We start from the raw sequence: 14,728 nt of genomic DNA, 5'->3' as shown, positions 1-14,728 counted from the left end.
TTCAGATTATTTTTAACGTCATACCTATTTAAGATAGAAGTAGGAAAAGGAACACAAAGGAGACGAGATTATTTTAAAAGGAAAAAACGTCATTCAAAGGGCAGGCAAAGAAAATATGATTAAGATCACCAACATCGCCAACAGCACACAAATCTGAATCAATTATATTAAATCTGGCCAAATGTACAGGTGGGTACACATGACCCAATCTCATTCGAATAATTGATGAAGTAACTTGTTTACCAAACATCAGAGATGAAAATAAGATAAGTTTATTCTAAGTTTATTCCTAAGTTTATTCTTCCATATTAAATGAATTTCTACTAAATATCCCTGCAATATATTTCTTGAACTTATAAATAATTATCATTTCAACAAAAACAGACTTTGTGTGCATTACATTTACATTTTTTGAACTACGTAATGAATTTAGGAATTATTAATTTTATTATAAAATACAAGTATCATTTATATCTCCTATTGAATGTATGAGTAATGAATAGTAACTAATAATTGGGAATTTAATTGTTTTTATGATCGAGCAATCACCAATAGTAATCGAACAAACGATAACTGATCAAAATTAATTAATCTGAGCGATAAAAATAAATATATCTAGTAAGAGGGGCCAACTTAAAGGTGATCATTTATTTCATTAATTATAAATAAATAAAAGACAGACAAACAATTTTTACATTCGAACATTAACGAACAAATGACGAACAAATAATTAAAAATTAAAAAATCCGATGATCAAAAAAAGGGAGGCCAAATTCAGTAAGCCCGTCACAGAGTAGGTATGTACCATACCTAAGTCCTAAGTAAGGTACCAGGACTACCAGGTACAAGAATACTCTTTTACGTTCTTACTTAGTACCTACATTTTTTTTAGTATTAAATTTTATTTAGACAGGATCTCATAATTTATCAATTATTTCATAATATTTGTGACTGAGTTTCACTGTGTAAGTTGAACGTTCATCATCATTGTGTATTAAACGTATATTTTTTTATATAACTTGTAACATATTGTACATAATTTCGATCGTAGGTCGAACGTTTTTACATTTTTCACATATTGCTATACAGTTTATAATGGCCAACGCGAGAAATCATAATGCACTGCAAGAAATAGAAAGGGAAGAAGGTGAAATAGTCGAAAGTTTGGATTATCTCTCGGACATATCGTCCGAGGAAGAATTCTTATTACGTCAAAGACTTCAAGTACTTGAGAATTACAACAATGTTCTTGAGAGAAAAAAAGCCAAGCGGTCTTCTATTGGGTCAGGTAAGGGAGGAGGTTTAAATAGATGATGATAATGGATAATTAGATGTATTAATTGCAAAATTAAGTATCAGATAACAATGCAATTAGACGATTATACGTATTTCAGAAAACAGGTTTGATTACAATCATTAGCTAAGCGTAATCAATTTAATTAATGCTCGACAAGCTTTGCTGCCTATCATTTTATAGAAAAGAAAGATCTGCTTAAAGTACTTATGTGTCACCTACTGTAATTTGATGATACTATGTGCTGATGATTGTTCATAAGGTTCCAATAACAATGCTAATAAGCTTTGACTCTATTGGATATATAAGAAACATTTGTTACACCTCCTAATAAAGCATTTCTTCAGGTTCGATTGTATTATCCAACATTGAATGTTGATACATTATAATACAAAAAGACCTATGATCAAAAAACAGTATTGTATTTTCCATTCTAACGAAACAAATGAGATAAGCTGTACAGTTGTAACTGTTTATAGGATAAATGCAGTGTGTGTTTTTTTCCTACTATTTGCTGGTAGTTATTTAAACTATGCTGTGATTGGTAGGCTCAATCTGACAGAATTTTCTAACATTGGTGTTAGCAAAAGCAGTGCTTCGCAGAATCTACCACTGTATTGCTATTGTGACCTATTGAGAAGATCCGGTTAGAAACTGGTTTGTGTCTATGGGTTAGGTTGCTCTTTGTACTGTTCCTTTTCATCAACAAGTTTGATGAGGATGGTAACTGGTACTTGAGGAGCCTAAAGGCACTGAGAGTGTACCTGAAGGATCCAACAACACATCGCGCAATGGTGGCATTACATTGCTCCATTGCCTGGGTAACATATTTAACTGGTAGTGGTCACGATAAGAGTATTATGTTGTCATGCTGCTTTTTCAAACTAATATTCTGAAGTTTCCTTTATGTACGGTTATAAATTTAAGTTGTTGTGCAGATCGAGACTCTTCACATAACAGTGTGTGTGTGTGTATCTTTAAATCTCGCAGAAAGATAACAATAGTGAAATATGTGAGTCATAATCCTGAGTTAAGGTTGCCAAATTGTTTAAATCTACCTACCTGCCACTAAGCTTTTACCAGCTATGCATTCACCTGAATGCATGCTATGTTGTGTTCATTTCTTTTTGCAATTTATGTAAACTGTCTGTCTCTTAATTAAGCAAATTAGTGGGTCAAGCCCATTGATATATAAAAACCCAAGATGCACAGTCTCATACAAAAGTAGCACTCGAAACAGTCCCGAAACACACCAATTATATCTACGTAGTTATAGTTATACTATAAATGTATCTTTTGCAAATTCAACCTTACGCGCATTGTTTAAAGTTGTTAATACAAAGCAATGTACAATAACCAATCAAATTTTATGCAAAATCCCATATTGCTTCCTATTTAGTCATAAAAACAACAAAAAGAAATCAACAAACTCCTTTACTTACCGAATATATGATATCCCATCCTTTTTTAACGTTTTTGACTTAATACTTTTACAATTTCTCAACGAACACTTCGGCGTTTTTAACGAGCGCACACAGACGCTCAAGCGATGCGAGACTATTTGAAATGAGCGCACAATTTTAAATTATCCATATCTTTGGAAGCAGGGCACAGGGCAGACAAAACCGGTTGTTCAAACAATAGATTGTTATTTAATTCAAATCTATCAACATAATCACCCAAATTTGCATGTGAAGATGCATTATTGTGTTCTAATGTATGATACATTAGATACTGGAGAGCCTTAACAGAGTGAAGTTAGATTAATACATCGTAAAAAGTTTACATAGCTACGTAGCACAGCCTCCCGCTTGACTGGAAAGCTGCTCCAATTGCGTTGGCAACTTCTAGTTACAGAAGCTTCTTCCAATTGACTCCATAATGGCAAAGGTCATACAAATTACTGATGGTCCACGTCTCTTAGACCATTTCACAGTCTTTGGGTTTCTATAAATTGTTTGAGTTTTTTCTTTCAGATAGTCTTGACGTCTTTATTTTACAGTACAATTGAGACATAACTTTATGTCTCAAGGTGGATGGCAGCATTCTCGTTATGATACTTTTCTGAGCTCTTGTAATCTCGTAACTTCATACTAAATTCGTGAGCCAACCAATAAAAAAATGTGTTTCTGACATTATCGTTTTCCATTTTGGATGTTACGTCGTTAACATGAGGTGAACCGTTCGCGACAACATTTATTGACAAATAAAAAATCATTTTCATAAATATGAATTTAAAATAAATCAAGTAATAACTATTAAAGTAAAGCCTGAATAGCTCTTGAATTGCGAAAAATTGCAACTTTAGTATTTGCATTTTTATGATAATATTTTTTCCAGGAAATTTGCTCAAAAAGCCTCCTTTATTACTAGATCTATCTGATATTTCTGCGTCAGAAACTGAAGAGAATTACTGCACGCCCCAAAGCCACTTTGCTAAAGAACCCAAACAAAAAGCAAAATCACGTCGAAGACTGAAAAAACATAAGGAAAATTCGAGTAACGTGCTCCCAAGGACCAAGTATCACAAAAAATGTCACGTTTCAAAAAAGAAAAAAGGCGCAAAAGTTGTTTTAGAATCCAGCGACGAATCAGACGATGAATACAAATTTAAAAGAAGAAAGCTGGCTGATGCTGTGGTTGTGCATAAAGAGACAAACGAAAAGTCTTCCCTGAGTTCTAGGCTCAAAGAAATGTTACAGAAGGCTGTGAATCGTGAACCGTTAAAGACCTCATTGGATGATAAAAAAGTTGAAAGTTCAAATAATAAAATTATGACTTACGACTTATCGTCTCCAATATCTCCAAGTACAGAGGGTCATGTTTCATGTTTTGAAATAGGAGACAGCGTTATTACAAAAACCAAGTGCTCACTTTATCATAAGCCCGAGGTAATTGAAGCAAGTGTCGAAGACGAGGTCAGTACACAGGACATTAACCAAAACTCTAAAAGTAAAAACAATTTTGAACTAAGCAAAGATCGAAACATAGATATTGTTGATTCAGTTGATTGCATTCGTAAATCATTTGAACGAGAAGAACATTTACAGAAGGATTCAGATGATGACTTAGAAACTCTTCGACAAACAGCTCTTAACACGAAAGCTACTAAGTCATCACGAGATACAAGCGAAGGACCTGCTATAAATGAAAACAAAACGTTGTCTGATGATGAAGATAGTGACACGGCAGAATTGAGATTGATTTGTCTTAAATCCACATTATTGAAAAAAGCTATTGAAATGAAACAAAAACAAAAGAGACAGAAAAAGCTGTCTCAGTCTTCTCATAAGCGGGATGAGTTGATCGATTCTCTGTATGATGACTTAAATAATCGTGATTCTGGTAATAACACCGATAAAGAATCCGTGGATATGGAAATAGGTTCTGATGAAACCACCGAGAGTCGTAAAAAGACTCAGAAACGTTGTCAAGAATTAGAAATCATTTCGAATCAAAACTTTGATATACTGCCACCTCAGAATGTGCCAAAACAAGACGAATTTGATGAAGACGAAGATTTGTTACGTGCTAAATTATTGACTTCGCTGAGCAAAAACCTTCCGAATCTTGTTGATGCTGAATTAATAAATGATTCAAATGGAAAAGCGTCTGCTTCGAATAGTAAAATCAATGCCGAAAGTATTCCCGAAGAAAAGAAGTTTATCATAAAACTCGGCGAATCAGACTCCGAAGCGGAAAATGAGGCTACTAAAAACTTAACAAAAATGCACATGAAGCTATCGGAAGACGTATGCTTCGCAACGAAGTTAGATAATCTATTAAAATCAACACGAATGCAGGTCGAGAAGAATAAACATTCAGAAACAGAAACGAATTCACCTGTGACAAAGAAACCAGAGAAATTCGTTGCCAAGGTCCGTATAGAAGTTTTGATTATTACCAAATTTATACTTTTTTTTTATTTCGTTTAGGTCATGATAAAAGCTGTCAAACAATTTTAGGCCCTAAATAATTTGCCAAAATCAGAACAAATCGAGTATAGGAACTTAGTAAAGCGAATGGCTGAATTGGAAAAAATGAAAGAGTCCCGACAGTCCGCTATGAACCATACGAATACAGTGCTAAGTTCGGACACATTGAAGCCAAAGAATGTGCCTTTCAATGCAAAAAGAATTGTAACAATTAGCAGTTTGGAAGAACAAATCGCTAATTCCAGGTAAGCCACCTCTATAATTTATGTTAACATATTTAAAAAAAGAAGACCTAGTATAAGCTTCTATACTCTATACAAAAAAAAATCTTCTAATCTATGCATAATAAATATAAACGCATATAAATTATAATTATAATTTTATAAAAATACGTAAATTAAATTTATATTATGTATGCCTATGTTACAACATTAGGAAAAAAATTGCTGAGGAATCATCGAAAATGTTGAAACTAAAGGAGGAAGCCGTAAAACTCTCACAAAAATACAAGATAGCCGCCACAGAATTGCGTAATATATCAACAGCGATTTACATCAATAAAAAACACCAAAGAGCCATACAAAATTCACTAACGAAAATACGTTCAGATCATCAACTTCTAATTAAAAGGTATGCTATTTTCGATGTTTTATTTCAGTCTAAGAATTTATGAAGACATATCTATTTGTATTTCAGTTCCAGTAAACAGCCGGTGTTAAATAAACATTCCAAGATAAACAGAATAGTGGATAAAAAAATTAACAAAATCACAATTCCGAATCATCCCCAAAAGGAGAACGATCCTCTGAAAATAGACCATAAAAATACGGTGTCAATTAAAAATACGAAATCTATTAAAGAGCATAAAGAAAGTCTTAGCGCGCCTACGCCGATGCTATCCATCGAAATTGATGTCGGCAGCAAGAGAAAAGTTGTTAAGTTGCCACCGAAAAATCCAGTCAAGTTGACCCCCACGAGTACAGATAATTTGCCACCGATAAGTCCAGTGAAGCCTAGATCGAACAGTCCCGTGCTGTTGTCCCCAAAGAGTCCAGTGAACGAGTCCATTCCAGAAATAGTGAGGGGCAGGTCGATTGAAAAAAAAGACCACAACATAAATCGGAACGATGACTCGACACAGTCGTCGGGTGATTGTGAACTTGGTGGTAATACAGTTGCGGAACGTGAACCGAAATTACCGAGAAGTGAAAAATACGAGAGGTTGCTCGGGGAATATATTTCGCCACTCGAATCACTAGGAACTTCGACGTGAGTATGGAATATTGCACTCATTGTCCTATAACAATAGAGTTCAATCTCGAGTTTCGATAATTATTCCAACATTCTGAAACGAATTAAACAAAGATAATTCTTATTCTAAATAATGACACAGATTTTGATAACAATAGGAAGATGAAGTAAATTTATCACCCTGTAGAAAATTTTCAAAAACTTCAATCTAAAATTTAGAACCAGCGTTCAAACAAGTATTGTGTTGTGTCGACATAGTTTTCATATTATAGCTTCGTTCTATATTATAGCCTTATACTATACTATAGTTTAATAGTTAAACGGTTACATGTCAACCATGTCAAGGAAGACCACTTCAATCCTATTCTTTAGTTATGAGGTCGGAATCTCAATAGCATTTCGCTTACATATTTTCAGTCGGACTTAACATTAACGAAATATACAATGAATAAAACGCTCCATTCAATTTCGAAATCGGAATTTTGTCAGAGCCAACATTATTTAAATTATTAAATATTGGCCAAAATTGACCAAAGGTTGGCGTATCGGTCGACCGGCTCGGTTGTATCAGTGTTGGTTCCGAATTGGCTTGGACGACTTCTCACTATTTAGTACAGTCGATTTCGAACTAACACGATTGGGTTTTCAGTAGGTCGAGCGAAACCTATGTGAACGAAAACTCGAGACCAATGCCCATACAATGTTTTTACTTCGGCTTTTACAAAACAAACGTGGATAGCAACATGCGTACACATCGCCGTTCTCCGCAGCGATGTAAGTATGCGTTGGGACTGTCCACGTTATTATTGTTAATTTATCAGTAAAATTTTCAAATTATAATTTTACAGTTGGGGGGCCGATCCGAACGCGATCCTCTGTCCTTTCGAGGTCGGCGGAGATTGCAAGGACACCGAATGCAAATTCTTACACATCAACATCCTCACACAATGACACCACACACACACAGAGCACCGGCCGAGACACCATCGAATTCATTCGCATCATACATATCACATTTCAATCCCTCATCCCTTTTCCTACGACAGAAAACGGATCGTACTTGTGAAATTATGTGTAAAGTATATTCATCTCCTTTTTATTTTGTTTCTTAATTTATATTTTCCTTATCTTTTTTTTTTCTTTTTGTTAATTAATTTTCTTTATTTTCTCACACATTAACACGAACAAATATCACGGCTATAAGCGATGTGATTATGGGCAGTCTTGTTTGCTTTTAAACTTATTTGTCTTTGAGATTGATCACTTTAAAATATAATAACCTCACCATATTAATTAATTATTTTAGGTGTTTAATATAAATGTTTTCTAGCTTCGTAGTTGCCATAATTTTGTTTTGTTATACACTTTTAGTTACGGCGGAGGACGCAGGCGGACCTTCGGAGCAGCAGTGGTAAGTTTTGACAGTAACTTTAAAATAATAGTGTGTTAGTGTACGAATTTATAATTACGCGAACGACGAGACTGCAAGAAAGCACGGTAAAGTGTAACGTTATTTAATATTTAAAAAGAAACTTTACAATTTCGGAGTGAAAAAAAAAATACGTGATGTATATGAATAAAGTGTAAAAAGAATGAAAAAGAACAATAAAAATATCTGATTGTTGTACGGAATGGTGTTTTATTTGATCAAACGTTCTTCGAACGGTCACCGTCCTTTGCCGAACCCGTCGCTTGCGACGAAGGGCTAGGGTCAGTGTTAGCAACTCTCTGGTTTGAGCTCCGTGAGCTCACCTACAAACGTTAGGGCGAAGCTGAAATAGCCTCTCAAGGCTATCAGCATAGGTAGGAAAAAAAAAGTCCTTCGAAACGTGTGAATGAAACGATATTTCAATTTTACAAATAAACATTTTATTGACGACGACTTGTAAAGAAAATACAAATGAAAAATACATTTCTCATCATACTGATACATATAATTAGATAAAATAGGTACGTATATTTTTTATATTGGAATAAAATTCGATATAATTCATAAAAAGCCCCGTTCAAGAGGGGACTATCATCAACAACTACTGATAGGTATTTAGCTAAATTTATTTATTATATCGTAGGAAAACTGTGGGCACTTGTAAATAACGCATTTCTGTTCGATTCTTGAAATAACAAATCTAATCGATTATTTAACAAATGTCTTTCAATATATGTAATACAATAAAAATATAACAATTCATAAGAATTCTTTGGTGTTTCAATAAATTTAATAATATTTCATTATGATAGATAAATTCGATAAATTTTATATTATCTAATATTTGATTAGGACTAATGTGCCCACAGATGTTATCCGAAGTGTAGGAAGGCAGGGTGTGTTATAGTCAATGTTTGTGAAGAGTTAATATTAATTAGAAGTACATTTTATAATAATAATTATTATTGTAAACTCTACTGCTGCACTTCACTACAAAAACTGGTATATTTAAATTAATAACGTTTTGATAAAAAGCGATATAACAATTATGTGATTTATAAATTAATAAATCTGAAAATTCGAACACTTAACATTCACAACGAATGATGTCTTAGGTACCTAGTAAAGTTTTGATAGATATTCTAAGAATTTACCATCCATCAGCAGAATCAAAACACCACTGCCGAAATATTCATGCAATGCAGCTTCACCATCATATTACGGCTAGCTCATTGCTTATTTTGGCCACGAATGGCGTCACGCACAATGATGTTGCGTATAGTTTCATTTTGTAAAGTTGGTAAACAGCAACAGTAATTAGATTTTAATTTTAACAAAGATTTAAGTGGATAGGGTGTTTTGATAAGACTAGATGACGTCATGTGTATGCAGTATTGAGACATGAGAACTAGCATTAATTGTATGGGATAGACTCTAAACCGGAACGTTTTCTTCTCGGCAGAAATATGTAGTTTGCTAACGTTGATAACGTAGAATCAGTCAGTCAGTAGTTAGTAGTAGTAGTCTAGCAGGGCTCTTTATAATCGAGTATCGGGTGCGGGGGCGCCCGAACCGGTCCTTCTGTTCACCCCCCCCCCTTTCTCTGGAGGCTCTGTAGTCCGACAACCCGGTCCGTTACCCCCTCGACCGGGTATCCGTAAATAGATTCCCCAGCTTTAAAAAAAAGGGCTCTTTATAAAACCGTTTTAGAGTAGATCTTTTTTGTGCGCTTTGTACACAGAAACCCCTTAAAGCAGTTCTCTCAAATGTCTAAGTTTTGAAGTACGAACAATGGGAAGATTTTTCGTGGTATTGGACGAGGCCCATCGTGCCCTGCAATATTCTTTCTAGAAAAAAAAAGCTCACAGTGTCCATGTGTAAACTAACGAGTAGTGAAGTGCAGTAAGAGATGTTTTATTGTGAGTCTATCTGAGCGTGTGCCACATGGCGACGGCCTTGCGAGTCTCGTGCGCCATTTGTGCCCAGTGCCGGCCCTCGGCAGCGGGCTCGGCCGCGCCCACGCAGCACCACCCCACCACCAGACCACTACTGCCGCCGCTCACCACGCACACCTAAAAAGAGATGAATTATCGTTGGTCTTTTGTTTTAGGATTGCGTCATCTTACAGTAGTCTCATCTATAAATTAATACGTGAAGCAAAAACTTTGTACCCCTTTTTACGAAAATTGTGCAGACGGAGGAGTATAAAATTTCACACACTTATAGAGAATATAGAGGAGCGTAGAAAGCTATTTTTTATAAACTATCCATAAAAATACACTAAATCAATAAATAAAAAACATTACACATATTACCATGTATTGGACACACACTTTTTTATTTTTTTTCCTACCTAAGCTGAGAGCCTTGAGAGGCTAGACACACACAAGTCACACACGTATGTATAGGTACTATTTTGTTTAATGTCTTATTACATAAAGTCTGTGATCAAATTGAGAATAGATTAAATATTGTTTGTCTTTATTAAATTAATATTTAAATTAATATAAATATTTAATATAAATTATATAAATATAATATTTAAATTAATATAAATATTTAATAAAGTGCAGTCTTGGCGAAATCTGTGATTATAGAAGTATATTCTTTGACAATAGAATCATAATAGTGTACAAATTTATAATTTAAATTAAATACGGTCGAATTTCGACTACTAGGGACTACTAGTAGAAATAATTTGTCAATCGATTTAACTATTATAGATCGAATCAATGACACCAAATGCTTACTTCTAAAGCTCACTGAGAACCACGTCCTAATTGGTCCAAGCATTGTGGAGAATAATCTAAATAAAAACAAGCTGTTTTGATCATTGCCTACTTAAAAAGAGTTATTTGAGGAATTATTCTAGATAATCCCTTTTTATCGATGCACTGACCGCTCTCGGAGTGGATTTTAATCCTAGTACCTGGAGAAGTAAGCTCTATTCCACATTGCGCTTTTAGAGTTACACTTTATCACCTATTCTTCTGCTCTGGTATTAATCATTCACGGTATTCCATATCCCTTAAATTTGCTCTTCTCCAAGCGAAATTTGAAAATAGTCATCTATTATTTTTATCTAATATGTTCTAAAAACGAACAGTATTTTTAAAATGTAACATGTTAGTCAGACTTAAAATGGCACAATGTTCTCTTTCGTTCATGGATCGTCGGTATAGTCATGTGAGGAAATCAAGGAATTAACGTTAAAAATACTATCATGATTTATAGTCTGGACCTGAGAAACTCATGTACTGTGCAACGATGTTAGCAATTTTGTTAATCTTGATTTTACCTCAATAGAAGCCTCTTGAAGATTAGCTGAGGGTAGACTGAACGAAAGGGCTTCATTCCACACTGGATTATTTATCTCTTTCCTGTTAGTTTTCTTCTTCTTCACTCGTTTGCCATTCACCAGTAAATACACTTTGACATATACATCTAGAACAGAAAACTTTTGAGTTTAAATTTCACTTTATTATTAGTGCAAAGAATTTTCTCGTGTGGTATCCTCTGGCTGTCGGGTGCGTTCAATTAAACGCGACCCACTGAGAAGATCGGCGAGAAACTCAGTGGGCTGTGTCTATGGGTTAATTCGCTTGTCGAGCCCTTCGTCGCAAGCGACGGGTTCGGCGAGGACGGTGACCGGTGCTTGAGGTACCTAAGAGCACCGTTAATGCATCGGGAGGATCCATGACGTGTTTTGAGCAACGTCGACTGTTCACCATTCGGTCTACAGAATGTTATGTAGTATCCAGCGGCCACGACAAGAGGGTTCTTTTTTTATTGCTTAGAATGGTGGACGATCTCACAGCCCCCTGGTGTTAAGTGGTTACTGGAGCCCATAGACATCTACAATGTGAATGAGCCACCCACCTTGAGATATAAGTTCTAAGATCTCAGTATAGTTACAACGGCTGCCCCGCCCTTCAAACCGAAACGCATTACTGCTTCACGGCAGAAATAAGCAGGGCGGTGGTACCTAACCGCGCGGACTCACAAGTAGTCCTACCACCAGTAATAATTCTCGTACAGCGCCGCCTAGTATTGCTAATATCTGGTCGGAGAATAGTCATTTCTAATTTAAACTAACCCAAAGCTTCTTTCCCCTCTTGTGGCGGTAGAAGATTCCTAGCTTTCAACACAACGACGGTAAGCCTCTCGGCGGAGGGTAGATAAGATAATGACAGCAGCAATTCTTGTAGCTCCTCAGGGGGACGTCGTTCACGAGACAGTTCCGCCCACACCTCAGCCCCACCGGCTACTTCCACCCGCGATAACGGAACCTTAGCCGAACCCATAACTTCGTTACGGGAGAATCTGTAATAACAAAAGCTTAAAGTATTAAAAAAAAGATGTGTGGTCTCGTGGGACACCGGATAGGAACGAAGTTTTTTATTATAACAATATTAATTTTAAGTTCTATTCGAGGTATATAGAAAATAATTATTCGAGTAGGTATACATTTTAATTATGATTTTTTTATTGATAAAAAAACTACTTTACAAAGCTTCGAACTTTATTTTATTCACAATGATTTATAAAAAATATATAATAATAATATACAAAGAAACAGTTATTTATAAGAATAATAATAATAACCGTCATCACGTAGACTATAGACTATATAGGTATATTTGACACTATAGCCATCATACTAAGACTACAGATAAATAATAAAAACCTTAGGTTACGGACGTTTTTTCCCGGCTATTTCCCCTGCGCATGGACTCACAAGGAACTTCGTTCCAAAAAAAATTGCAGATACTACATGTAGTTTCTATTTTATTTTTTGCCTTTGTTGGCTGACGATCATGCATCTCATCTTACGGTGAGGGCTCACCGTCAGTAATGGACGTGAGAGATATCAAGTGCACAGTCAAGCTGCTGATTCTAGTGGAGTAAGGATAAAGTTAAGGGCTACAAAAGTCTATAGACAAATTATTTAGAAAACAAAACTTGCCTGTCATAATCGAACACTTGGAGCAGGAGAGTTTTATCGCTGAGCTCATCATGCGAGACGGGAAACTTGAAATGCTGGTCAAAGAACGGATTCGCCTCGTTCCTGTGGACTGGGGTTTGTCGTACGCGGGTGTCTACTTCAGGTAGGAGACTGACGCGGACGTAGGGGTCATTGAACCCGCCTGCTTCGTATCCTGCCAGGTCATGGGCTGAAAACGTGAAATTGCATTTAAGTATTATTTGTTTATTAGACTTTTGTCATGTGTACATAGTGAGAGGCATAAGGTCGAATGCTCAGTTGTTTTGTATGTTTTATTTATTTATTTTTTTGTCAGGAGGAAATCGCCGGACCTCCGCCCTTCACTGGGGATGGCGGGCGGGGTGTGTCAGAGTCGAACTGACTAAAACTCCTGTCGCTTAACAACCAACGTCCAAACCTCGCATGAGACAGAACTCATGAAAAGGCAAAAGGGGGAAAGTGAAGCGTTTAGTGCGGAGCACATCTCTTCCATCACCCTCCCCCTCGGGACACCAGACCGGCGGTCGGTGGCGCCACGACCACCAGCTCTGTCGGTCGGAGTTGATTTGTATAACAACTATTCAATCCTTAAACCCAACCAAATGTCTAGGTAGTAGCAAGCAGGTGTGTATCTATCTATCAGTGTAAGGTCGTTTACCCCCACTTACATATATCGCATAAATATTACGTGTACCTATAATTTTTACTATGCTTGTTTTGTTTTGAAAGTGTGTTTTTAATTTGCCGTAGCACCAACATATCTCCATGATCGCACGACCAATCACTCGATGCGAAATTACAAAAGAGTACCCAGTAACTAACTAATTGTTATTGTAATTTCGTGATTGATAATTTTACTGGTGGTAGGACCTCTTGTGAGTCCACACGGGTAGGTACCACCACCCTGCCTATTTCTGCCATGGAGCAGTAATGCGTTTCGATTTGAAGGGTGGGGCGGCCGTTGTAATTATACGGAGACCTTAGACTCATATCTCATATAGATGTCTATGGGTTCCAGTAATCACCTACACCAGGTGGGCTACGAGCACATCCACCCAACTAAGCAATAAAAAGAAAGAAAAAAACCATTGTCTACGTGAGGAATTGTTTTTGTATACTAAAAACAACAAACCTTCAATAAGATGAACTTCCAGATCGGATCTATCGAAGTCATATTTCAAGCGTAAGTGTAGTCTTCCAAGCGAAGGTCCCAGCCCTTCGAGCTCTATCACGAGAGGCGCCTCCCTCTTAGTGTAGAGATCAGGTTGAAGTGCTCCCAGAGCACTAACAGCTGCTCCGGCTCCTGGACTCAGTGGTCCTGCACCGCTGCTGCTCTCCACCAGCGAATTGCTCCGGTCTATTCGTCTGTGGTAATTGAGGATGACCTTAGTTTAATAATAGATTTGTATATAATACTAGCTGACCCGGCAGACTTCGTAGTGCCTCAATCGATAAATAAAAGAAATAAAATTTTGTATAAAATAAACTAAAAAAAAAAGGCAAAACAATATTGTTATTTTTATTTAATTCCGAGCAATTTCATATTTATCTACCTTTTAAACCTTCTCTGGACTTCCACAAATAATTCAAGATCAAAATTAGCCAAATCGGTCCGGCCGTTCTCGAGTTTTAGCGAGACTAACGAAAAGTAATTCATTTTTATATATAGAGATAATAGAATAGATAATAGATTGTATATAATATGCGAATAGTTAATTTCAAAATCTATCTTACTTTACCCGGATTAATTATATTAGAGTTTTGTTTTATTGCCCTTGTAGGAAGACGAGCATACGGCCCACCTGATGGTGAGTGGTTACCGTCGTCCATAGACA

At 36.1% G+C, this 14,728-nt stretch overlaps 2 protein-coding genes across 9 annotated transcripts in view; one reads left to right on the top strand and one right to left on the bottom strand.

The window, feature by feature from the left end:
• Positions 1 to 819: 819 nt before the first annotated feature.
• LOC101742502 (putative leucine-rich repeat-containing protein DDB_G0290503) lies at positions 820 to 8,107 on the top strand. 6 transcript variants are annotated; one of them, XM_021349068.3, is made up of 8 exons: positions 820 to 965; positions 1,090 to 1,288; positions 3,635 to 5,172; positions 5,260 to 5,474; positions 5,665 to 5,859; positions 5,926 to 6,498; positions 7,130 to 7,254; positions 7,329 to 8,107. In XM_021349068.3, exons 2-8 carry the CDS (start codon positions 1,096 to 1,098, stop codon positions 7,544 to 7,546), a joined length of 3,057 nt encoding a protein of 1,018 aa, XP_021204743.1. In that variant the 5' UTR covers positions 820 to 965; positions 1,090 to 1,095; the 3' UTR covers positions 7,547 to 8,107. The 6 variants fall into 6 exon arrangements, with proteins under 6 accessions (XP_021204743.1, XP_021204744.1, XP_012547329.1 ...); XM_021349069.3 differs by having other exon boundaries at positions 828 to 965; positions 7,133 to 7,254; XM_012691875.4 differs by having other exon boundaries at positions 828 to 965; positions 7,852 to 8,107.
• A 219-nt stretch (positions 8,108 to 8,326) lies between these two features.
• Positions 8,327 to 14,728, bottom strand: part of LOC101742641 (synaptotagmin-5) — a 53,784-nt gene continuing 47,382 nt past the window's right edge. For all 3 annotated transcript variants that reach the window (XM_012691968.4, XM_062671728.1, XM_021349196.3), the window contains 5 exons: positions 14,026 to 14,258; positions 12,876 to 13,083; positions 12,006 to 12,232; positions 11,208 to 11,353; positions 8,327 to 9,981 (listed from right to left, as the gene is read on the bottom strand). In XM_012691968.4, the coding sequence (XP_012547422.1) occupies positions 9,835 to 9,981; positions 11,208 to 11,353; positions 12,006 to 12,232; positions 12,876 to 13,083; positions 14,026 to 14,258 (961 nt within the window). In that variant the 3' untranslated portion in view covers positions 8,327 to 9,834. The remainder of the gene's footprint in view (positions 9,982 to 11,207; positions 11,354 to 12,005; positions 12,233 to 12,875; positions 13,084 to 14,025; positions 14,259 to 14,728) is intronic.

Source organism: Bombyx mori, chromosome 13 (genome assembly GCF_030269925.1).
Source record: "Bombyx mori chromosome 13, ASM3026992v2".
NCBI classification, from domain to species: domain Eukaryota; kingdom Metazoa; phylum Arthropoda; class Insecta; order Lepidoptera; family Bombycidae; genus Bombyx; species Bombyx mori.
Note: the sequence above shows the minus strand (reverse complement) of the source record. Positions and strands in the feature narration are given on the sequence as shown.